At 45.8% G+C, this 22,058-nt stretch overlaps 1 protein-coding gene across 1 annotated transcript; it reads right to left on the minus strand.

The window, feature by feature from the left end:
- Window positions 1-6,731: 6,731 nt before the first annotated feature.
- On the minus strand, window positions 6,732-21,835 carry PRSS55 (serine protease 55). Its single transcript, XM_081495990.1, has 5 exons — window positions 21,685-21,835; window positions 20,188-20,380; window positions 17,935-18,185; window positions 16,282-16,424; window positions 6,732-7,075 (listed from the first exon to the last, which is right to left on the minus strand). The coding sequence occupies exons 1-5, from the start codon at window positions 21,737-21,739 to the stop codon at window positions 6,773-6,775; spliced, it is 945 nt and encodes a 314-aa protein (XP_081352116.1). The 5' UTR covers window positions 21,740-21,835; the 3' UTR covers window positions 6,732-6,772.
- Between the last annotated feature and the right edge of the window lie 223 nt (window positions 21,836-22,058).

Consider the following 22,058-nt stretch of genomic DNA (forward strand, 5'->3'; position numbering starts at 1 on the left):
CAGATTCTTTACCAGCTGAGCCACAAGGGAAGCCCTTTATCTCTCAGTAATTCAAGTTTGGATCTTTCAGGGAAATACTTCTCCAAGAGTGGAACACGGACCACCACTGGTCAGCCAACAACTTGTTCCTGGCCCAGGATAAGGTCAGAAATGGCGAGGAAATGTTTAGAAACCTTCAGAGCCATGTAACAGGGTGATTTTACGTGAGTTGAATCTAATACGAATAATACAAATTTGAGCTTGTATTTTATATGTTCATTTTGTGGTTCATTTTTCTAGTGATCAAATTGTCTTATGTTTTATGTAAGTATTGGTTTGCAAGAAGTTAGAAATTTAATATATGTGCTGCCGAAGCGAGCACAGAAGTTAGAAATTTAAAACAAGAGCCCACAAGCTCTGTCCTTCCCCACAGATGGTCTGAGACTTGTAGGTCCAAGGCCACAGCTCTTCCTGCTCCTCACTGCAGCCGTGTCTACCGAGCACAGAGATTAAGTCCACACAAGGCACTTCATTCACTGCAGGGCTCTCTGTGCCTGCTGGGCTTTGGCTGTGTGTCCCCTTAGTGGGTGACCACGGCTGACCTCTGGGCCCATGGTGTCCTTCCCCGAGACTTGTAGGCCAGTGACCAAATCAGGCTGTCTGGACTCAAACCCTGACTTTGCCACGAAGTTGTTGGGTGACCTTGGGCAACTCACCTTCCTCTTTGGGTGTCAGGTTTTTCATCTTTTTAACAGCCCTTCCGGTTCTCTCATTATGGGACTTCAACGCTGGGAATCACGGAGATATTCATTTCACAGCAGTGAAGTCAAAGCCAGATTTCTAACTTAGCTTTCATAGCATGTGGAAGGCAAGTTTTTTCTTTTTTTAAATTTTCACTGGAGTATAGTTGCTTTACAATGTTGTGCTAGTTTCTGCTGTACAGCAAAGTGAATCAGCTATATGTACACATACATTCCCCTCTCTTTTGGACTTCCTTCCCACTTAGGTCACCACAGAGCATTGAGTGGAGTTCCCTGTGCTTTACAGTATGTTCTCATTAGTAATTTATTTTATGCGTAGTATCAAAAGTGTGCAGATGTCAGTCCCAATCTCCCAATTCCTCCCACTTCCCCTTCCCCTGTTGGTATCCACACATTTGTTTTCTATCCCTGTGTTGTTCTTTCTGCTTCACAAATATGTTCATCTGTACAGTTTTTCTTTTTTTCTCTTTATTTTTTTAATTTAATTTAATTTTTTTTTTTTTAACTTTACAACATTGTATTTGTTCTGCCATACATTGACATGAATCCACCATGGGTACACATGCTTTCCCCCTCCAGAACCTCCCTTCTACCTCCCCTCTTTTTTATTTTTTAAATTATGAAAGTATGCTAATACATTTACAGGAGACTTGAAAAATATAGAACAAAGTTACATGTAGTTTCGTTATATGTAGTTTAGTTGCTTGTTACACATAGTTTAGTTGCTCAGTTGTGTCCAACTCTTTTATAGCCTGCCAGGCTCCTCTGTCCATGGGGATTCTTCAGAGAAGAGTAGTGGAGTGGGTGGCCAGGCCCTCCTCCAGGGATCTTCCCAACCCAGGGATCAAACCCAGGTCTCCTGCATTGCAGGCAGATTCTTTACTGTCTGAGCCACCAGGAAAGCCCAAGAATAGTGGAGTGAGTAGCCTATCCCTTCTCCAGTGGATCTTCCCAACCCAGGAACTGAACCAGGGTCTCCTGTATTGCAGGTAGATCCTTTACCAGCTGAGCTACCAGGGAAGTCCAGTTTCACTATATATTACAATCATTTTTTAAGAAGATAAATTAAAATTTTTAGTTAGAGTTTCAATATTAAATTCTCAAAAATTAATAGAATGAATATTTAGAAAAGTAGAAGGACATAGTAGACCTGAAAAGCACCATGAACCAATTCAACATAATTAAGATTTATTATACCATTTTCTTGTTTCTGTGTTTTTGTTCTTACCAGCACTATTTACAATAGCCAGGGAAGGGAAGAAGATGGGGAAGGGGTTTTGCCCTTGGGAGAGGCAGGAGTGGGGTGGGAGAGCAAGACCAGGCAGGGTGGGAATTGGAAGATCAAGAGAGATGAAGCGGAGCAGCTGCTGTGAAATGTGCATTTTGGGAAAGAGGGCTGCTACCAGATGACTTGTGTCAAGTGTGGATGTGAATCCAGTGTTCTCTCTCTTCTCCCCTTCAAGAAAACTTCCAGTGAAGACCTCCGACACACCTCAAAGTTTCTGGAGTGAAATCTGTATTTGTTTTGAATGCAGCAGTGGCTCAGGCTGGCTTCAAGGCTGCCCTGCTTCGTCGGGCTGCACAAAGCTTTGGTGGTGAGTCGCTCAGAAAGCTTGTCTGCCTTATTCTTTGTTTAGCAAGGGCCAGCCCTTCCTGTGTTCTCACCATCTCATGTTGGTTGAATGTCATTGTTAAAAGCCTGTCGTCCTGTATTGTGTGTTGGCCTTGGGATGAGTGTAGGGGACCAGGCACCTCTAAAGACGGCATGAGACAATGGTCCCCAGGTTAGACACCTGCTTTCCATCGTCATCTTTTCCGCATGACCACACGCCCTTTCTTAAGTAGATCGTCCTGTCCTCTCACTGTCTGCAGGTTTGTGTCTGTCCCCAGTACTCTACTCACCCCAGCAATGCAGCGGAACATATCCATTGCTGATCTTGCTTTTAGAAAGGACTGCAGGCTGCAAACAAACAACTTAAATCACAAGGCCTCCTTGACTGCCGTAGGAATTGTAGAATGTTGCAGACTTAGAGAACGGACTGGACTTGCGGACACAGTGAGGGGAAGGAGAAGGTGGGATCAACTGAGAGAGTAGCTGCTGCTGCTAAGTCACTTTAGTCGTGTCCGACTCTGTGCGACCCCATAGATGGCCGCCCACCAGGCTCCCCTGTCCCTGGGATTCTCCAGGCAAGAACACTGGAGTGGGTTGCCATTTCCTTCTCCAGTGCATGAGAGAGAGTAGCACTGACATCTATACATTGCCTTGTGTAAAGTGAAAGTGAAAGCTGCTCCGTCGTGTCCAACTCTTTGCAACCCCATTGACTATACAGTCCAGTATAGTCAATGGAGTGGGTATTGCCTTCTCCAGGGGATCTTCCCAGCCCAGGGATCGAACCCAGGTCTCCCGCATTGCGGGTGGATTCTTTACGAGCTGAACCCCCAAGGAAGCCCTGCCATGTGTAAAATAGATAGCTAATGGGAAGCTGCTGTATAGTACAGGGAGCTCAGTTCGGTGCTTTGTGATGACCTAGAGGGGTGAGAGGGAGGCTGGAGAGGGAAGGGATACATGTATACACACAGCTGATTCAGGTTGTTGTACAGCAGAAACTAACACAACACTGTAAAGCAACTATACTCCAACTTAAAAAAAAAAAAAGAATGTTAGCAACATGGAACACTGGGCTTCCCTTTAGTGAGATTTTCCCCTCTGTCATTTCCTGTCCATTGCTGGCTTCCCTACCCCAATGCAAGCTCCAAAGAGGTATTCACCATGTCTACCTTGATCATAGTGATATGCCCAGTCCTAGGAGCATGTGAGTGCCTAAAAATGTGTGTTGACTGAGTGGTTTATCGACTGATGGCTTTCATGCTCCCGGTGGAAGAACCACAGTCTAGAGAGGAAGTGGGAGCCTCCTTCACTGCCCCATTGCTCTTCCAGGATCCAGGATAAAGAGCTGACATACTGCCTTGACAGTCTTTGCAAATGTGAAATCATGGGTTTTTACTCTCTAACCTTCGCTAGAAATCCCTTTGACCAAGGAGGACACAGAATTTGAACCAGCTGGATCCAATTCCTCAAAGAGTGAGTGATACCTGAACCCAGGTATCAGACCCATGGGCCCGTGTCCTTGTCTTGGACAGTGTCCAGAGGCAGGGCGACCCAAGGGCCCAGGGCCACCTCCATCCAGACCAGACAGGCTGGGGTAAATAGAGTCTCACCCTCTCGGAGCTCTGTGACCATGGGCCACGGTTTCCTCAATCTATAAACAAGGCCCAGTGGTAGATCTGAATCCTAGCGTTACTGTGAACATGAGGGGGGATTTTTTTGGGGGGGAGGGGAGCTTCCCTGGTGGCTTAGTGGTAAAAATCTGCCTACAATTCAGGAGACCCAGGTTCCATCCCTGGGTCAGGAAGATCCCCTGGAGGAGGGCATGGCAACCCACTCCAGTATTCTTGCCTGGAGAATCCCATGGACAGAGGAGTCTGACGGACTACAGTCCTTGGGGCTCCAAAGAGTCAGACGTGACTGAGCAACTAACACAACACAACAGTTCTGAGGATGAGGGTTTTTATTTTTTTGATCAGGCTGCATGGCATGTTGGATCTTAGTTCTGCAACCAGGGATGGAACCCACACCCCCTGCATTGGAAGTGCAGAGTCTTGTCCACTGGACCACTAGGGAAGTTTCCTGAGAGGGATCTTAATACATAGAAGAGTATTTAAAAGTGTGGTTGGCATATAGGAGTTATTCTGCACACGACAGACTTTAGTAACAAGCAGAGCTGCACAGTGTGTATTCTGCCTGCTCAGAGTTGCTCAGCTGGGAGCCAGGAGGCTGTGGGCTCTGAGCATTCCTGACTTCCGCAGCAAGGGAGCAGTGGAATTAGATCTTATGCCACGGTGGGGTGAGGGGCTCCTGGGGTGCCCTGGGGGCTCCAGCATGCCTCCCCCCCAGTCCTGGCTCTTAGCCCTCTTCACTCTCAGTGAACGCCTTTTCTTCTCTGAGCCTCAGCTTCCTCATCTGAACAGTGGGAGTGGTCCTCTCTGCCCTTTCACGTCCACAGGCAAAAGGGTTGGGTGAGAAGGTGCTTTTCAACAGGAAGAATAAAAGGTTCAGGCTTCCCAGGTGGCTCAGTGGTAAAGAATCCACCTGCCACTGCAGGAGACACAGGTTCAATCCCTGGGTGGGGAAGATCCCCTGGAGAAGGAAATGGCAACCCACTCCAGTGTTCTTGCCTGGAGAATCCCATGGACAGAGGAGCCTGGTGGGTTACAGTCCACGGGGCTGCAAAAGGTCGAACACGACTAAGACACTGAGTGGGCACTTTCCAAACAAGTGAGCTGTGTGTGTGGCAGGAAGGGGTGTGGGAGGTGGGAGAGGAGGCCAGAAGAGTTTTGAGCTGGAAAAGCTCCTCCTGCGAGAAACTGCAGAGAATCTGTTTCTCAGGAAACCAGGCGACCTTGAGGGGAGGCCAACCGTCCAGTTCGTGGGCTCCATCTGCACTCACAGCGGGCGATGCCAGGGGCGGTGGCAGAGTGCCCGGGCCGGTGACACCAACACCCAGGCAACCGGGAAGAGGGGGTGACATCTGTGTGGGGGTGGAAGCGGATGTGGCATTTTTAGTTGGAAAACAATATGCATTTGTCAGGGTTTGCTCTTTCTTTTCTAAATACAGAACATTTGCGGAGAGGACGAGAGGGAGGAATACTGATTTCCCCTCCAGGAGGGGATGATGGACGGCAGAGATGGCAGGAAACACGGATCCTTCCCACCCCAGCACACCCCCGCCCACCCCACCCCTCATCCATCCCACCTCCTTCTCCGCCCACCTGCCCTGCTCCGCCTGTCACTCTCCCCCTCTCCTCCCCCGAGTCCAAAATGAAGTTGTTGCCAAGGTTAGGGTGAAAGGGGCTTTGCAGGTGGCTCAGTTGGTAAACAATCCACCTGCTGAGATGAGGGTCCGATCCCGGAGTCCGGAAGATCCCTTGGAGGAGGAAATCGGCAACCCACTCCAGTATTCCTGCCCCTCAAGATAAGACTGAACAGCTTGGGCTGCCCTGTACTTCTTCCCTCTGGCTTTGGTCCCTGTTGGGTGACCTGGGCTCCGGCTCAAGATGCAATAGAAAAGCTTTGAAGGGAATCTTGGGCTTTTCCCTGACCTACAGCATGGATGATACTTCTGCAGAAAGAGATTGCGAGAGAAAACACTTGCCAGATCTCCCTTATCCCACTCTAACCCTGCTCCTCCAGTGGTCTGAAAGCAATGGTCTCTGGACGTCATTCCTAGAGGTGCTCCTGAGCGCCTGAGATTTGACTGTCCAAGAGATCAGGCAGCCAGAAGGTCCAGTATCAAGGGGCATCTCCAGTATCCAGTCCCATTGATGTGTTCCCCGCACCCTGATTTCTGTGGTGGGGGGCACCACCTGTACTCACTATCAGGGCACACTGTTCTAGGTGGCTGGCCCTTTGCTGGCTCCTGTGGGCATGTGACTCAGGCCTAGCCTAGGAATGTGCCACAGCAATTGGAGCGGCAGTGGGCATGGGCCTCTGTATCAAGTGAGGGAGACCAAGGAGTTTTGCTGGAATTATCAGGAACATGGATCTCTCTTTGGGAGCTGCTAAGCTGGTAGGATACAAACTGAAGGTACTAGTGGTCACTGTGGCCATTTCTTGGAAGCCCTTTTTGAGAAATAGTCCCAGTTAACATCTGCCGAGCTCCTGGGTCCAGCCATAAAACTGAAGGCAACCAACACACCACTCTTGTTTTTCGATTTTGTTTTGTTTTTTTTCTGTTATGCACACCTATAAAGCAACCCTTTCTGGCTTTAGATGGTTTGAGCTTGGTAACTCATCTGCAACAAAAAGAGTTATGACTACTACAGGGACTCAAAGACCAGTCCCTAAACTCTCCAGCCCACCTGACTTCTGGTTAGCCTATAATCTGTAGTCAGTCCCTCTGCTGGTGGCTCATATTCACACATCATCCTTGATTAAAGAATAGCATCTGTTTTATTAGTAGTAGAAAAATAACTTAGAACATCACATAGGGAAGAAGGCAGGGGAGCAGCCAGAGTGTGGGACTGCCTGGCTTCGGGAATTCTGAGGCATGAGAAATCTTTGCTTTCTGTTTGGAGGTCCCTACCGTTTGCTCAGCACTAAAGGGTCTTCCCTCTAACTCAGTCACCTTCTTAATCCAGGAGTGGTAGTTTTCTAACATGGTGTATATTCCTGGAGTGTTCTTCAGGCCACAGGCCCTTCCCCAGCTGATAATGCCCACCTGGTACCACTTCTTGCCAGATTCTTGGGTACAGACTAGAGGTCCCCCGCTGTCGCCCTGCAGACAGAGAACACAGATCAGCAGTGAGCCCCATTTTCAACTGTCCATCTGAGGCACAGCACAGCTCACTCATGGAAGAGGGCTCATGAACCTCCCGACTCCAAGCCATCAAACGAAATCAAGTCACTGCCAGTCAGTGCCCACCCCATCCCAGCTTCATGGCAGCGGTCTGTGGGGTTGGGGCATGTGCCCTGCTCAGCCCACCTCCTCGATTTGTGGTCTGTAGAGTTCAGGCGGTGACTGGGACGGGACTGGGGAGGGAGGCGGAGGGGGAGGGCTGGCGAGAGAAAAACTCCATTCCACGTGCAACACCAAGACGGGGAGCTGTAACACGGAGGATGTGTCGCCCAGGCCAAGGAAGGGTAGGTACCCGTTTTGCGGGTCTTAAATCAGAAACGCTGGACAGAAGGGAAGGAAGGAAAACAGGCTGCAGTTGGGGCTGTGGATAGGAACTAGGTCTCCTTTGATGTTCTTCCAGAGGCGTGCGGGTGAAGTATGTCTCTTTTTAATCCTGTGTGTGGGTGTTTGCAGGGGGCATGTGAGCTAAGTTTTTTTGAATGCATGGCACCTCCAGGGTGGAATCACATTGGTCTATGACTCAGAGAATTATCTATTTATATAGAAAATATGTATCCAGTCTGCACCGTGTCCCACACATGGGTATGGCTTCCTTTTGTCCATATTAATACAGGGAAAATGAGGCTTCAGGAGGATGAAGGGCTTACTCAGGGTTACATGGTGTTGGGGCCAAAGTTGGAACCAAGCCTTCCTGATGCCAAGCGCATGTTCTTTCCCTCCCGCGAGGGTGGTGGGTTGGTGGCTACAATCGTTCAAACCATCTTCCTTTCTCACCGGAGGGATGGCCTCCTATTCCATGATCATAAACAGGGGACTGGAATGAATGAGATCTCATATGAACTCTTAACAAAGAGGAAGAGGATCAGCACTTCCTGGATGTGACGTACAAGGCCCATGCCTACTGCAGTGGGAGTGCAGAGTCGTAACCACTGGACCCCCAGGGAAGTTCCAGTGCATGCTTTTCTTTTTTTTTTTGGTTTTTATTTTTTTTATTTTTTATTTTATTTTTAATAAATTTATTTATTTTAGTTGGGGGCTAATTACTTTACAATATTGTAATAGTTTTTGCCATACATTGACATGAATCAGCCATGGGTTTACATGTGTTCCCCTTCCTGGACCCCTCACCCACCTCCCTCCCCATCCCATCCCTCTGGGTCATCCCATTGCCCCGGCCCTGAGCCTTTGTCTCATGCATCGAACATGGAATGGTGTTCTGTTTCACATATGATAATATACATGTTTCAATGCTATTCTCCCAGAACGTCCCACCCTCACCTTCTCCCTCAGAGTCCATAAAATTGTACTATGCATCTGTGTCTCTTATTCTGTCTCGCATATAGGGTTATCGTTACCATCTTTCAAATTCCATATATATGCATTAGTATACTGTATTGTTGTTTTCCTTTCTGGCTTACTTCACTCTGTATAATGGGCTCCAGTTTCATCCATCTCAGTAGAACCGATTCAAATGTATTTTTTTTAATGGCTGAGTTAATATTCCATTGTGTATATGTACCACAGCTTCCTTATCCATTCGTCTGCTGATGGACATCTAGGTTGCTTCCATGTCCTGGCTATTGTAAACAGTGCTGCGATGAACATTGGGGTACACGCGTCTCTTTCAATTCTGGTTTCCTCGGTGTGTATGCCCAGCAGTGGGATTGCTGGGTCATATGGCAGTTCTATTCCCAGTTTTTAAAGTAATCTCCACACTGTTCTCCATAGTGGCTGTACTAGTTTGCATTCCCACCAACAGTGTAAGAGGGTTCCCTTTTCTCCACACCCTCTCCAGCATTTATTGCTTGTAGACTTTTGGATAGCAGCCATTCTGACTGGTGTGAAATGATACCTCATTGTGGTTTTGATTTGCATTTCTCTAATAATGAGTGATGTTGAGCATCTTTTCATGTGTTTGTTAGCCATCTGTATGTCTTCTTTGGAGAAATGTCTGTTTAGTTCTTTGGCCCATTTTTTGATTGGGTCGTTTATTTTTCTGGAATTCAGCTGCAGAAGTTGCTTGTATATTTTTGAGATTAATTGTTTGTCTGTTGCTTCGTTTGCTATTCTTTTCTTTGTGTGAGTTCTAGTTCAAGTTATGGGACAAGAACCAAATCAATAGGATTTCCACTCAAACAGCTCCTTCCATAAGTGCTGTTTTTAATCATTTTTCTTCATGTTATGATGGTATGAATATTATTAAAAAATCTATTTAATATACTGATTATTTCCTTACATAGCTGGAAGAGAACTATGCTTGGGAACGTAACTTCTAAACCTGTTTCTGCATCGTTATAATGGAGATAGTACCAAGTATTTCCCAAGAGTGCTGGCAGTGAAATTTAAAAAATCTATAAATCACTTGGCATAGGGTAAATTCTATGTAGTAAATGCCCTAGAAATATATTAGTATTTATTATTTTAGCCTTATGTATTACAAATATGGGCCCTTTACCACTAGGGTTCCCAGGTGGCCTTAGTGGTAAAGAACCTGCCTGCCAATGCAGGATACATAAGAGACTTGGGTTCAATCTCTGGGTTGGAAAGATCCCCTGGAGGAGGGCATGGCAACCCACTCAAGTATTCTTGCCTGAAGAATCCCATGGACAGAGGAGCCTGGAGGGTAGAGTCCACAGGGTCGCACAGAGTTGGACATGACTGAAGTGACTTCCCATGCACGCATTACAAATACTACTTGTATATTTAGGAAGCAGAGAGTCCTTTCTTAGACTGCTGGAACTCCAGAGGGACATCTGTAAATTTATGTTCTTTCATGCAAAGAACATTTAATCTTTTTCTCTTTCTCTAGGAAAGGCAGGAAGGATTATCTCAGAGGAGGATCTGGCCTCAGCCAGCAAGGACCCAGGACTAAGGACAGTCCACGTAATAGGAACTTTGTTTCGACACTAAGGCTGGTAGCCAGAGACTGATCTGGTTAGAAACATACTGACCACAGAACCTCCTAAGTTCATCACTGTGTTAATTACATCACATGATCGCTCCTGACTGTTTTGGGCGAGAAGCACATGACCTGGCTTCCAGCCTGGCCCCACCACCTCAGGCAAATCACTTAAATTCTGAAATGTCTATTTTCTCAGAGAGAGTGAGACCCACACTCATTTTACAGGGTAGTTGGAGAGAATGAAATTATTGAATACGTGTGAAAGAGCTGTGAAGTTATTACACTGCTTTGGATCCATTCAGAGAGTAAAGAGGATGATTGATGATTAAAATAACCACATTTTCTCCTCTGTGAAACAGATGCAATTAAACATTTTTTTTTTTACATGTCTTTCTGGCTCTAAAAGTCTAAGGCTCTATGGAGTGAAATAAGACTTTTATGCAAGTATCATGGGTGATGATGGGTGCATAACACCCTGGCAAGTAGCCCAGGACAGTGAAAATACTCTTTGTGGTGCCATCCATTATGGTGCATGTCATTATATGTTTAATCACAGACTGGGCTTTACCAAGAATGAATGCTAATACAAACCATGGGCTTTAGGTGATTGTGATGTGTCAAGGTAGGTTCATCAGTTATAACACAGGTACCACTCTGATAGTGATGCTGATAACAGGAGAGATAATGCGTGTGGGGAGGGGCAGGGGGTTTATGGAAAATCTCTATACCTTCCTCTCAATTTTGCTTTGACTCTCAAACTGCGCAAAAAATTTAAAAAAAGTTCTTTAAAGAGAGTTTTGGGTTGGTCAAAATGTTCGGTCATAATAGCTTACAGGAAAACCCGAACAAATTCTTTGGCGAACCCAATAGCTCAGGTTGACCTCCAACTCAGCTTGGCAGCCCCGTGACCACATTGCCTGACAACCCAGTTGGCTGCCAGCTCTTAACCGCTGTCCACCGCAGTCTGCGTCGGGATCTCTCTCTCGGATGTCCCCTCTGCCAAGATTACTGTTATATTACAGGCAGCTTTCAGCTTCCTAGGAAGGTTCATCTCTTTGGCAGACATTTTTGTTGGGTATTTTCCATGCCAGGCACTGTTTGAGACGCTGGCCAACCATGAATAAGATGACATTTCTGCCGGGATTGAGGAGACGGACGAGAAAACTCTGCAGCGTGGTGAGGCCTGTTTCTCAGATGCCTGCTGGTCCTTCACAAGAGCTACTGCATAGCTAGCTGGGGACCTATTTGATTTTATATTTTGCTGGATTGTGCCATTGATTTTTTTAAGTTGAATGTTTTTAAATACTGTAATTAATAGGGGATTACAAAGAGGAAATGTGCTGGAAAAAGTTAACCACAAAATTCAATTGATTCAATTTTAATTTGTATTTTGAGGATAGCATAGTCTTGCTGTTACTTTGGACATATTTCAATGTTTTCATAATCCAATTATAATTTCCCTTCATTATGTGATTACATTTTTTTTTTCAACTTTGCTAAGTTTAAAAGTGTGATTTTATTTTTAAGGGCAATTATTTTTAAATCCTAGGGGATTTTCTTGTCTGGCTTATCTGGTTTTAAGTGATGATAATATATAATTTCAGAAAACTTTCCTTGCCCAGATCACTGTCAGCTGATTATCAGCAATAGAAAGCTTTCTAAACAGAGAACAAAACTTTTCGCATCATGATTTTTTTTTTAAAAAGCCTTAAAATGATAACAGCACATTTATTTATAGCACTCAAGTTACAGAAAGTTAATTTTAGAAGCTTTCATTAAAGTACATTTTGATAAGGGAGGGATTTAGGCAAAAAATCCTAAGCTCCAGATGGTAGCCACAGAAAATATCTTCTTGACACTTGTGTTGCCATTGTTGGCTTTGGCCATTTGAATATCGGATGGTGATAAATCAAAGAGATTGAAAAGATAGATGTGCATACTGATGGGACTTGAGTCTTACATTCTTGGGTGAACAGCAGGGGCAAAAGCCTGGGTCAACCCTTAGTCTCCCCGCATGGCCACCCACCCCCGGTGACCTTGCTCTGCTTACCTCTCCACACTCATCCCCTGTAACCTCTGGCTTCTGAAATATTGAAAGTTCCCTGAACACACGGTGTTATTTCAAGCCTCTAAGACTTTCTTCCAGTTCTACTAAATGTTGTTTTCCCCCTTTTCTATTGCTATTGGAATCCTTTGTCTCCTACTGCAACATGAACTGGCTGCTCCCTAGGTCTGTGGCATGGCTAGGTTCCAAGATTTTCTTTTAATCCTTGTTGCTGAGAAGCAAGAGATGCAAGTTTGATCCCTGAGTCAAGACGATCCCCTGGAGAAGGAAATGGCAATCCATTCCAGTATTCCTACTGGGAAAATCCCATGGACAGAGGAGCCTGGTGGACTATAGTCCATGGGGTCAAAAAGAGGTGGACATGACTGAGCATAGCACAGCACAGCAAATTGGGGAGAGTTGTCTTCTCTTTGTCATCTTATGTATAACTGTAGATTCACGTGCAGTTGAAAGAAATAATACAGAGGGATCCCACATACCCTTTACAAGTTTCCCCCAATGAGACCATCTTTCAGAAGTATGTATAGTACAATACCACCATCAAGGTTATGAACACTGATACAGTCAATATATAGAACTCGTCCATCAACCAAAGGCTCCCCCATGCTGCCCTTTTAAGGCCATTTCCACTTCCACTTCCTTCCAGCCCTAAACTCTCCTTAATCCTGGCAATCACTAACCTGTTCTCCCTTTCTTTAATTTTGTCATTTCAGGAATGTTACGTAAATGGAATCACACAGTGTGGGACCTTTGGGGTCAGCTTGTTGCACACAGCACAGATCTCTGGCCACATCCATGTCATTGCTATATCAACAGTTTGATAGATTGCTTCTTGACACAGCTGAGTGGTATTGCATGGTATGGATGTACCACAGCATATTCAGTTGATCACATCTTGCAGGATGTTTGCTTCCAATTTCAGTCTATGACGAGTAGATCTGCTATAAGCACTCCTGCATGGTTTTTTGTGTGAACATAAGCCTTCATTTCTCTGGAATAAATGCTCAGTAATGGCATTTGCTAGGTTATAAGGCAAGAACACCTTCAGTTTTTTAAAAACTACAAAATTGGTTTTCAGGGTGATTAAATTATTTTAAATCCCGCCTCACCCCCCACTCCCGCCCCTAGCAATGTATTCATGATCCAGTTTCTCTGCGTTCTTGTCAGCATCTGGTGTTACTTTTTTTTAAATTTTTTTAACCATTTTGAGGTGTGTAGTAGTTTTAATTTGCATTTTCTGATTGTAGTTCAATTTGCATTTTCTTGATGATGAATGACATTGACCATCTCTCCACTTTATTTGCCATCTGTATATCCTCTTCAACAAAATGTCTGTCCTTGTCTTTTGCCCATTTTTGCACTTGAGAGTTTGTCTTTCTGCTTTTGAGTTTGAGAGTGCTTTATATATTCTAAGCATAGTTCCTTTATTGGATATTACCTCCCAATCAATAGCTTGTAATTTCATCCTCTTAGTTTTAATTTATTATATATATATATTATTTGAGTATAATTGTTTTACGATGTTGTATTAGTCTCTGCTGTACAATGAAGTGAATCAGCTATAGGTGTACATATATCCCCTCCCTCATTCCCATTTTTTTAAAATTATTTTTATTTAACTTCACCGAGTCTTAGTTGAAGCATGTGGGATCTAATTCCCCAACCAGGGATTGAACCCAGGCCCCTGGCATTGGGAGCATGGTTCCTTCCTCATCCTCCTAATATGGTCTTTTTTAAATATTGATGAGGTCCAGTTGATCAATTTTTGTTCTTATGAGTTATGTTTTTGGTGTTACTCTATGTCCCAAAGATTTATTTTTTCCTAAAAAAATTTGTATAGTTTTACATTTAAGTGCATGATTCATTTCATGTTTTAATTGAATTTATTCCAGGAATTCATAGTTCTCAATTTTTCAAAAAAAGACTTTTTTAAAGCAAGCTGCCTGGCTTTGTTTTTAACTTTTAGACATTTATTTATTTACATCTTAGTTGCCCCATGAGGGATTTTTCTGTTGGGCATACAAACTCTTAGCTGTTGTGGCATGTGGGATCTAGTACCCTGACCAGGGACTGAACCCAGGCTCCCTGCATTGGGAGCACAGAGTCTTAGCCGCTGGACTACCAGGGAAGTCCCCCCAAAAGGTTCTTTACTCAGATTTTTAGTTTTATTTTTCCTTATCTTGTGTGCATTAATAAATGGAATCCATGTATATTAATGAAACTCTCTTTTCTATTACAGATAACGTCTTGAGTATTACCTTACAGGATTCTGGTTCTCATATGAATCATCTGTTTTAACAGGCTTCTTATGAAACTGGAGTGGGGGAAGGGGGATGCCAACTCCTTTCCATTAAATTGGGGTAGAAGTCAAGACCCCCCACTCAGGCCAGCAATGACAGCAAGGGAAAGAACAGGAGTGTGACTATTGGGTGGGAGCCCAAGTTCCTCATGTGGCTTCCACTGACACTGAGGGGACAGAGGATAGTTCGTTATGACTAGACAGTAAAGTCCTGACTTTCATTCAGCCTCCTCTGACACCACCATGGTGGGCAGGAGAAGCGGGGAGGGTGAGGTTGCCCACTAGACTTTGCTTGCTGGGGTAGGAGTGCTATGGGGGTTTTTCCTGGTATATTGCTGGAATAGAATGATTATTGTTAAATAGTTGCTGCCTTGCTAGATTGTCCTTTCTTTTCCTCCAAAGAGAGGAAGTCTTTCTTGTTTTGTTTTGTTAGTTTGTATCTATGACCATTGGCATTTTTTTCCCCCAGCTGGTCCTAGGAAATACAGTGCCCTTACGTACTATGATCCAGGCTGGGAGGTAAGAGGCGAAAAGAAAATCCAGGGAATTCACTGCTGTATCATGCCTTAAGTAGTAGGATATTTGTTTCCAATTTCATCTTCTCTTTCCCTTCCAGAGCCTTAACTTTTGTTTCACATTATAATGTCCAGGGCTTTCAGCTGTATTTAGAGAGAGGGATCAAGAGAAATGTGTCTACTTCATCTTGTCCAGAACTAGAAGTCCCATTTATCTTGTTTTATTTTGAAATGTTTTAAATTGTCCAGGATATGGGAAAAACACAAGGCTTGTGTGACATTGGTTCTGTCTCTCTCTAGGGTCCTCACAATGTTCACCATGGGGGGACACCTTCTAAAACAGATGCCATTGCTGCTGGAGTTCACTCTTTCCTACCTCACAGCCTTTGCATGAGACAGCCTTTTCGCCACTCGTAGAGCATCTAACATCCACACTTATGGTTTCACACCAATGACCAGATCTGCTGCCCAACTGATGAGTAGGACTAAGTGGGCTCCTCAAGTGAGCACTCCCAAGATGAATCTCTCCCATCCTTAGAACCAGAGGAAGTTAGCTTATGAGGGTTTTTCCTCTATTTCTTACGAGGGTTTTTCCTCTATTTCTTTTCTAGCTTCAATCAAAAATGTTTTTAAATTTTGTGTCCATATTATTAAAGAGAAACTAAGCTACCAGACTTTTGTTCAATGGAAGCTACATACATCATCCAATATGCTATGGTCATTTACCCAACTGCCTGCCCAGGACATGGCGGGCTCCTTTAGTCAAGAAACCGAGTCTCACCAATGGTTTAGAACCCGGGACTTCCCTGGTGGTGCAGTGGTTGAGAATCTACCTTCCAATGCAGAGGATGTGGGTTCCATCCCTGGTTGGGTAACTAAGATCCCGAGTCTCAACTACTGAGTTTGCATGCCACAGCTAGAGAGAAGCCCAAGGGTCACAACTAAGACCTGACATAGACAAAAAAAAGGAAAGAAAAAAGTTTGGATCGCAAGGCTCAGTGCACTCAACAGAGGTAGCTAAAATTAACGAAGGAAAAGAATTTCTTGTATGGATCTCAAATCTTCCTCGTCTTTTTTTTTTTTTCTTTTTTAACAAGTCTCAGAGCTGGAAAAAGTCTTGGGGCCCTACCTGGAGAAGGCCAGAAATATTTATTCAGGGTTGCTGCTTACGACTCACAGGACCTGACACTAAGTATTCCTGAATCCAGGTCCCTGTTCTTACAACTAAGCCTGATTCCCACACTTTTCCCAAACTCTTACTGTCTGCTTCCCATGGACAGAGGGTGCCTTTGCACTGGCCACCCCAGGGGACGCACTGTACCACCCCAGGTACCCCCACGTTACCTGGCAAGCATCGTAGCTCTCATTCTCATATCCAGCACATAGCATGTTTTTGGTAAGTTTGGAAAATTCCTTAAAACAGTTATCCCAATTCATTATGATCATGGGTGCTTTCAGCAGCTCAGTTTCCATAGCCTCGTTGAGACCTGAACCATGGAGAAGGCCCATTAGAGTGGTCACTGGACACCAGCCCCAGTGCTGATAATGCAACCAAGTGGGCCCCAGGCCATCCTGCCCAGCATCCCACCAGCCACCCATGCACCCTTTTTTCACATTTTCACAGAACCTCATTCTCCACATCCTTCCAATAATCCCTTGCAATTTACTCATTCCACTGGCCCAGGCTCTTTCAAACAAGTCCCCATCTATTTAAATTATTCCTCCCATTCAAAATCCTATTCCTGCCTCCAGGAATACTTCCATCTTGGCTCCAGCAACCCCACCGATTTGACTTATTAGAACTGGCTGTTGATCAGTTCTTATATAATCCTACCTCTTCAAGTTGTATTTGCCTATCACCCCTCTCTATTATGTGAGTACGGCACTTCTGACACAGTGCCACTGAAACTGGGTTTGCACTCTCAGTGAGAAACTCTCAGGTCCCCCAGACAAAGGTAGGGTAGGTTGGTTGAGAGTCTTTTTTTGTTTTCTAATTTAATGATTTTTCAATTGAAGGATAATTGCTTTACAGAATTTTGATGTTTTCGGTCAGCGGTTGACAGGCTCGACAGGGGGTTTGCCAAGGCTCTTCCTGGACTGCCAGCTTCCAGGAATTTGTCTGGATTTATCTCCATCTCATTAACTCTGACCACACAGAAATTTCAAAAGTCTTATTCTTACTGCATATTTTTAATTTTGCAGGAACCCACCTGCCTCTTCCTCACTTCTAAATTTTGAATCATGTCTGAAGCCCTGAATCAGTGTTAACACCAATTACCCTCCAGTCATTAAACTCCTAAAATATCTACCGTGTTTTGGACCCCAGCTTGTTGCAAAGCATCCCCTAAGGACCTGTAGTCTTGCTCAGGCCTGAGCTAGTTCTGTACTGTTCCCACCCCTCCCACACCTATGTTATTGAGTTTTCTTTGGGGACAGTTCAGTGGGGGCTTTCATAATCCCTTTATACCCTGGTCCAGCTCCTCCTATTTGGGCCAAGCGACAATGTATTGACAAGTAACAAGAACAGATTCATTTCTAAGAATGGATGGGCAACACTCCAGGACCATATAAGGTCTAGGCCAGGGTAGGTGTCTTGAATGCCTGTAGGAATCAGGTGGAAATCATGAAGGCGTGGATCAGGGAGATGAGAGACAACAGAGCAAGGAGCCCCTGGCAAGCTGGAGGGTTTGCATTCAGTGAAGCCAACAAGATGGTTGTGCGCTGGCTGGCAAGGGAGGACCACACCCAGGGATGGCCCACACCTGGCATCTCAGCTCTGGGCTTTGGTGGGGGTTGGGGGGGTGTTTCCTTGGTAACTTGGAAGAGGCTGAGCTCAGGCCTCCCTGGGTTTCTAGTGTTCAGGGATTAGCTCTGAGGCAAGCCCCCACCCTCCCTTCCCCAGCTCGCTCTCTCTTTCCCCTTCTCCTCTAGGTTTACTGGCCCGTCCTCAGATGCCAGTGATGCACCTCTTACCCCAGCTGCACCCAGTAGACGTACCGGATTTCACCTGCCCCCATCCTGCCACCCAGCAATCGTGCCACTTGGAGAGGCCTGGCTGTGTGGGCAGGCAGATGGGTTCTTTCAGCTCGCTGAACGAGATGGGATTGTCCAGCAGCAGAAGAGAGATGTCATTGTCCATGCTGACTCTTTGAAAGTCCTTGTGAAGAATGATGGTTGTGACCCCCTTTATCTCCAGGGATGGGCTGGTTAGGCTATTGGTTCCCAGCACGACTCTTAGTTCTGTGGGCCTGGTGGAGGTGGAGAACCAGAGACAGAGGAAAGTCACAGGGGGCCCAGAATCTGCTACAGCTAAACGCTAAACCCCACATGGTTCTACTGGCCTTCTGGACTTGTCCTACTGGGGCTGTTGCTCAGAGGTTGTGAGCATTTGTAAAAGGTAGAGAAGGAGGGTGAAACAGCCAGAGTGGGACCACAGCCACCTTGGTGCTCCAACATTGTCCCAGAGACCTGAATGAGACACTCCTGCCTCACTGGGCAAAGGCAGCACTTAGCTTTGCCCCTCAACCGCCTGCCCAAAGAGCCCACAAAAGACCACTTAGCACAGATCAGACACTGCTGCTGCTGCTGCTGCTGCTGCTGAGTCACTTCAGTTGTGTCCGACTCTTAGCGACCCCATGGACTGCAGCCTACCAGGCTCCTCCATCCACGGGATTTTCCAAGCAAGAGTACTGGAGTGGGTTGCCATTGCCTTCTCCGGATCAGACACTGGCACACACAAACTAGCCCTCAGATAGGTAAGGGATTATCATATCAACCTGTCTACCAGCAACTTAGAGACTCAGATTTTGTTTGTTTGCAACATACACAACTGACCAAAGTTAAATATTCAGAATATGTAAAGAGATTCTACAAATAAAAAACTGTCAAAGCTCGAACAGTCATTATAGGTGAGAAAATATACCAATAAGCTTGAAAATATCAATGTAGCAGTAATAAGAAAAATACAAATTATGACCACAAAGACAATAGTCTTTCACACCTATCAGAAAAGCAAAAATTAAAAGTTCTGAAAAAGTAGCAAGTATTGGTGATGATTTTAACACTTATATACCACTGGGGGAAATTTAAATTGGTGCAACCACTTTGAAAAAACATTTGGTGTCTTCTAATAAACTTGAAGATGTACAGCCCTATGGTTCTACAACTTCTCTCTTAGAAATTAACTCTTGTACACATATATAGAAGACCCATGCAAGAATAAAGAATGGAATTGAATCTAGACCTGCCATTGATGGGGCTTCCCAGGTAGCACTAGTGGTAAAGAACTCACCTGCCAACGCAAGAGACATATGAGACTCAGGTTTGATACCTGGGTTGGGATGACCTCCTGGAGGAGGGCATGGCAACCAACTTCAGTATTCTTGCCTGGAGAATCCCATGGACAGAGGAGCCTGGCGGCTACTGTCCTTAGGGCCACAAAGAGTCAGATATGACTGAAGCAACTTAGCATGCAAGACGCACTGCCACTGATGAAGCAGAAAGACTCTTTAGGAATTTCCTCCCAGGCAGAATGGCCAGGAACTTTCCAATCCCTAAGTATCCCATGGGAGCAGACGCAACCAGTTTCCTTGGTTACCCCAGGGTGAAACTTTCCCTGTGGTTTTGATTAACCCTTTAAAGTTCATCTTTCTATGTATCTTCAATCTTTCATGAGATGGTGGGGCAGCAAAGTACAAGTGCTCGAAGTGGATTTAAATGCTATTTCTTGTCTGCTAGATGTGTACCTTGGGTGAATCACCCAACCTTACTGGGTTTCAGTTTCCTTCTCTATAAGATAAAGATGTTCATTTTAGCTGCCCCAGGGTTGTTGTAAGATCGAATGAATTAAAAGGGAGCAATTCATTCTGCCTTCCTCAGGGTTGGTGTATATGATTAAATCAGTTAATGCACATGGTTTCTTAGAACATGATTTGTAATCACTAAATGCTCTATTTTCCACCAGTCTCCTGGAATGCAGAGAAAACTCTACACAGGGCAGGGAATCAGGTGTCAGATGGCCCAGGAACCGAGACCTCCAGAATTTGGAGAACTTCCACCTAAAAGGACTTGAATGTCACAGGAGAGGTAGACAGACCAATCCCCAGGGTGGAAGGCAGTGGGTGGTAGTCATTCATGTCTGATTCCAGACGCAGAAACTCCAGAACTCCCCTCGGCAATCAAGCTTGGCTGAGTGTGGGGTGCCCGGGGGGCGCACACTGTCAGAAGAAATGGGATGAAGTCGGTACTTACTGGATCTGCTCAGGGTAAAAGCAGTGAGCTGCTGTGACAATCCACCACTCGCTGAGGATGGCGCCACCACAGAGATGTTCATTTCTTGCCTGAATACTCACCTGCCATGGAAACTCACCCACCCCAGCCTCTACCCCTCCTGTGATTCTGGAATACTGAGCTCCTCTTGCAAACATGGGTCTTTCACCGCATTCTGGTAGAATGAGACAAAGGAAGGCAAAAGATGCAACATTTAGTCAATATCTATAGGAGATCCATAAGTAGCTATCATTATACCCATTCTAGAGATGGGAAAACTGAGGCTGGCCCAGTGAAGCACCTTAGAAACACGAGTAAGCCAACAGAGGCTTCACATTTGTTTCCCAGAGCCTGGGACATGGTCAAAAGTGTTGGCTCTGTCTCCCTTCCAGGTAAGCAAGTCACTTTACCGTGCTAGTTTCTGCTTTCATCCAGGAGAAATCAGAGGGAATACATGCCCAGACCAACCTGTAGTGCTTGGCAGAATAACGCCTCCCTCTCAAAAGATGTCCATGTCCTAATGGATCATGATTTGGAACTCGTGAATATGTTACCTTATGAGGCAAAGGGGACTTTGCAGGTGTAATGAACATTGCTAATCATCTGATCTTAAAATGGGGAGATTGTCTTGGATAATCTGAGTAGGCCCACTGTAGTCACACTGGCCCCAAGGGTGGCAGAGGACTGCAGAAGGAGAGAGATGTGACTATAGGGGAAAGGCATGGAGAGATGCAATATCGCTGGCTTTGAAGATGAAGGAAGGGGCCACAAGCCGAGGTATACTGATGACCTCTAGAAGTCAGAAAACCCCAGTTAATACAACTCCCTCTAAAGCTTCCAGAAGAAGCACAGTCCTGCTGACACCCTGATCTTAGACCAGTGAGGCCCACATGGAAGTCCTACAGATCTATAAGATAAAGCATTTGTGGGACTTTCCAGGTGTTCCCAATGCAGGGGGATTGGGGTTCAATCCCTGGTCGGGGAACTAGCACCCACATACCACAACTAACAGTTCTCAAGCTGCAACTTGGGGCTGGCACAAGACAAGGAACAAGGGAAGTGGTTTCCAGGAGGGGCGTGTAGGGTATTGGAAGCCACTGCTCTTGTGAGCTGGCCTCTTAGTGACCATTAACTTATTTGTGAGCTGCTCCTTGGGCTTCCCAGGTGGCTCAGTGGTAAATTATCTGCCTGCAATGCAGGAGACTCAGGATTGTCCCTGGATTGGGAAGATCCCCTGGAGAAGGAAATGGCAACCCACTCCAGTATTCTTGCCTGGAGAATCCCATGGACAGAGGAGCCTGGTGGGCTACAGTCCATGGGGTCACAAAGAGTGGGACACAACTGAGGGATTAAAGAACAATAAAAGCTGTCCCTTTGTCCCTCAGGCTCCTGGCAGGATGGAAGGGAGGGAGCAGGGCCAGGGTCACACCCAGCCCCACTTGGAGAGTCACTCAGGCCCCCGGGCAGGTGTCCACATACCCAGGTGTGCATCCCTGGCCTGGGACATGAGCAGCAAAAGGGACCACAGAAGCATGGCCCTGGGCGTGGCTGTTGGTTTGGAGGTGATGGAGGCCGGGGCTGAGGGAAATGGTACTGTCAAGCCCTCCCGGTCAGAGCCACCCCCTCCAGTGATGTCACAATGGGCAGCGGGTCTAAGAACTCAGGCTGAGTCACGGGGGCTTCTCTTCTGGCCACTCTGCTTCTGAGATGAGCCTCATGTTAGATGCCTCCTTGACTGAGCTTCCCTTCCTGACGTGGGCACAGCCCTCCCGTCATGCGTTCTTGGGAGTGTACCTGGGTGGCCCCTGTCACACTCGGCATTTTTTAAGGCTCAGCGGCCCCCCACTTCCACA

This window comes from Giraffa tippelskirchi, chromosome 1 (genome assembly GCF_054371585.1).
Source record: "Giraffa tippelskirchi isolate mGirTip1 chromosome 1, T2T-mGirTip1v1.2.pri, whole genome shotgun sequence".
Classification (NCBI taxonomy): Eukaryota; Metazoa; Chordata; class Mammalia; order Artiodactyla; family Giraffidae; genus Giraffa; species Giraffa tippelskirchi.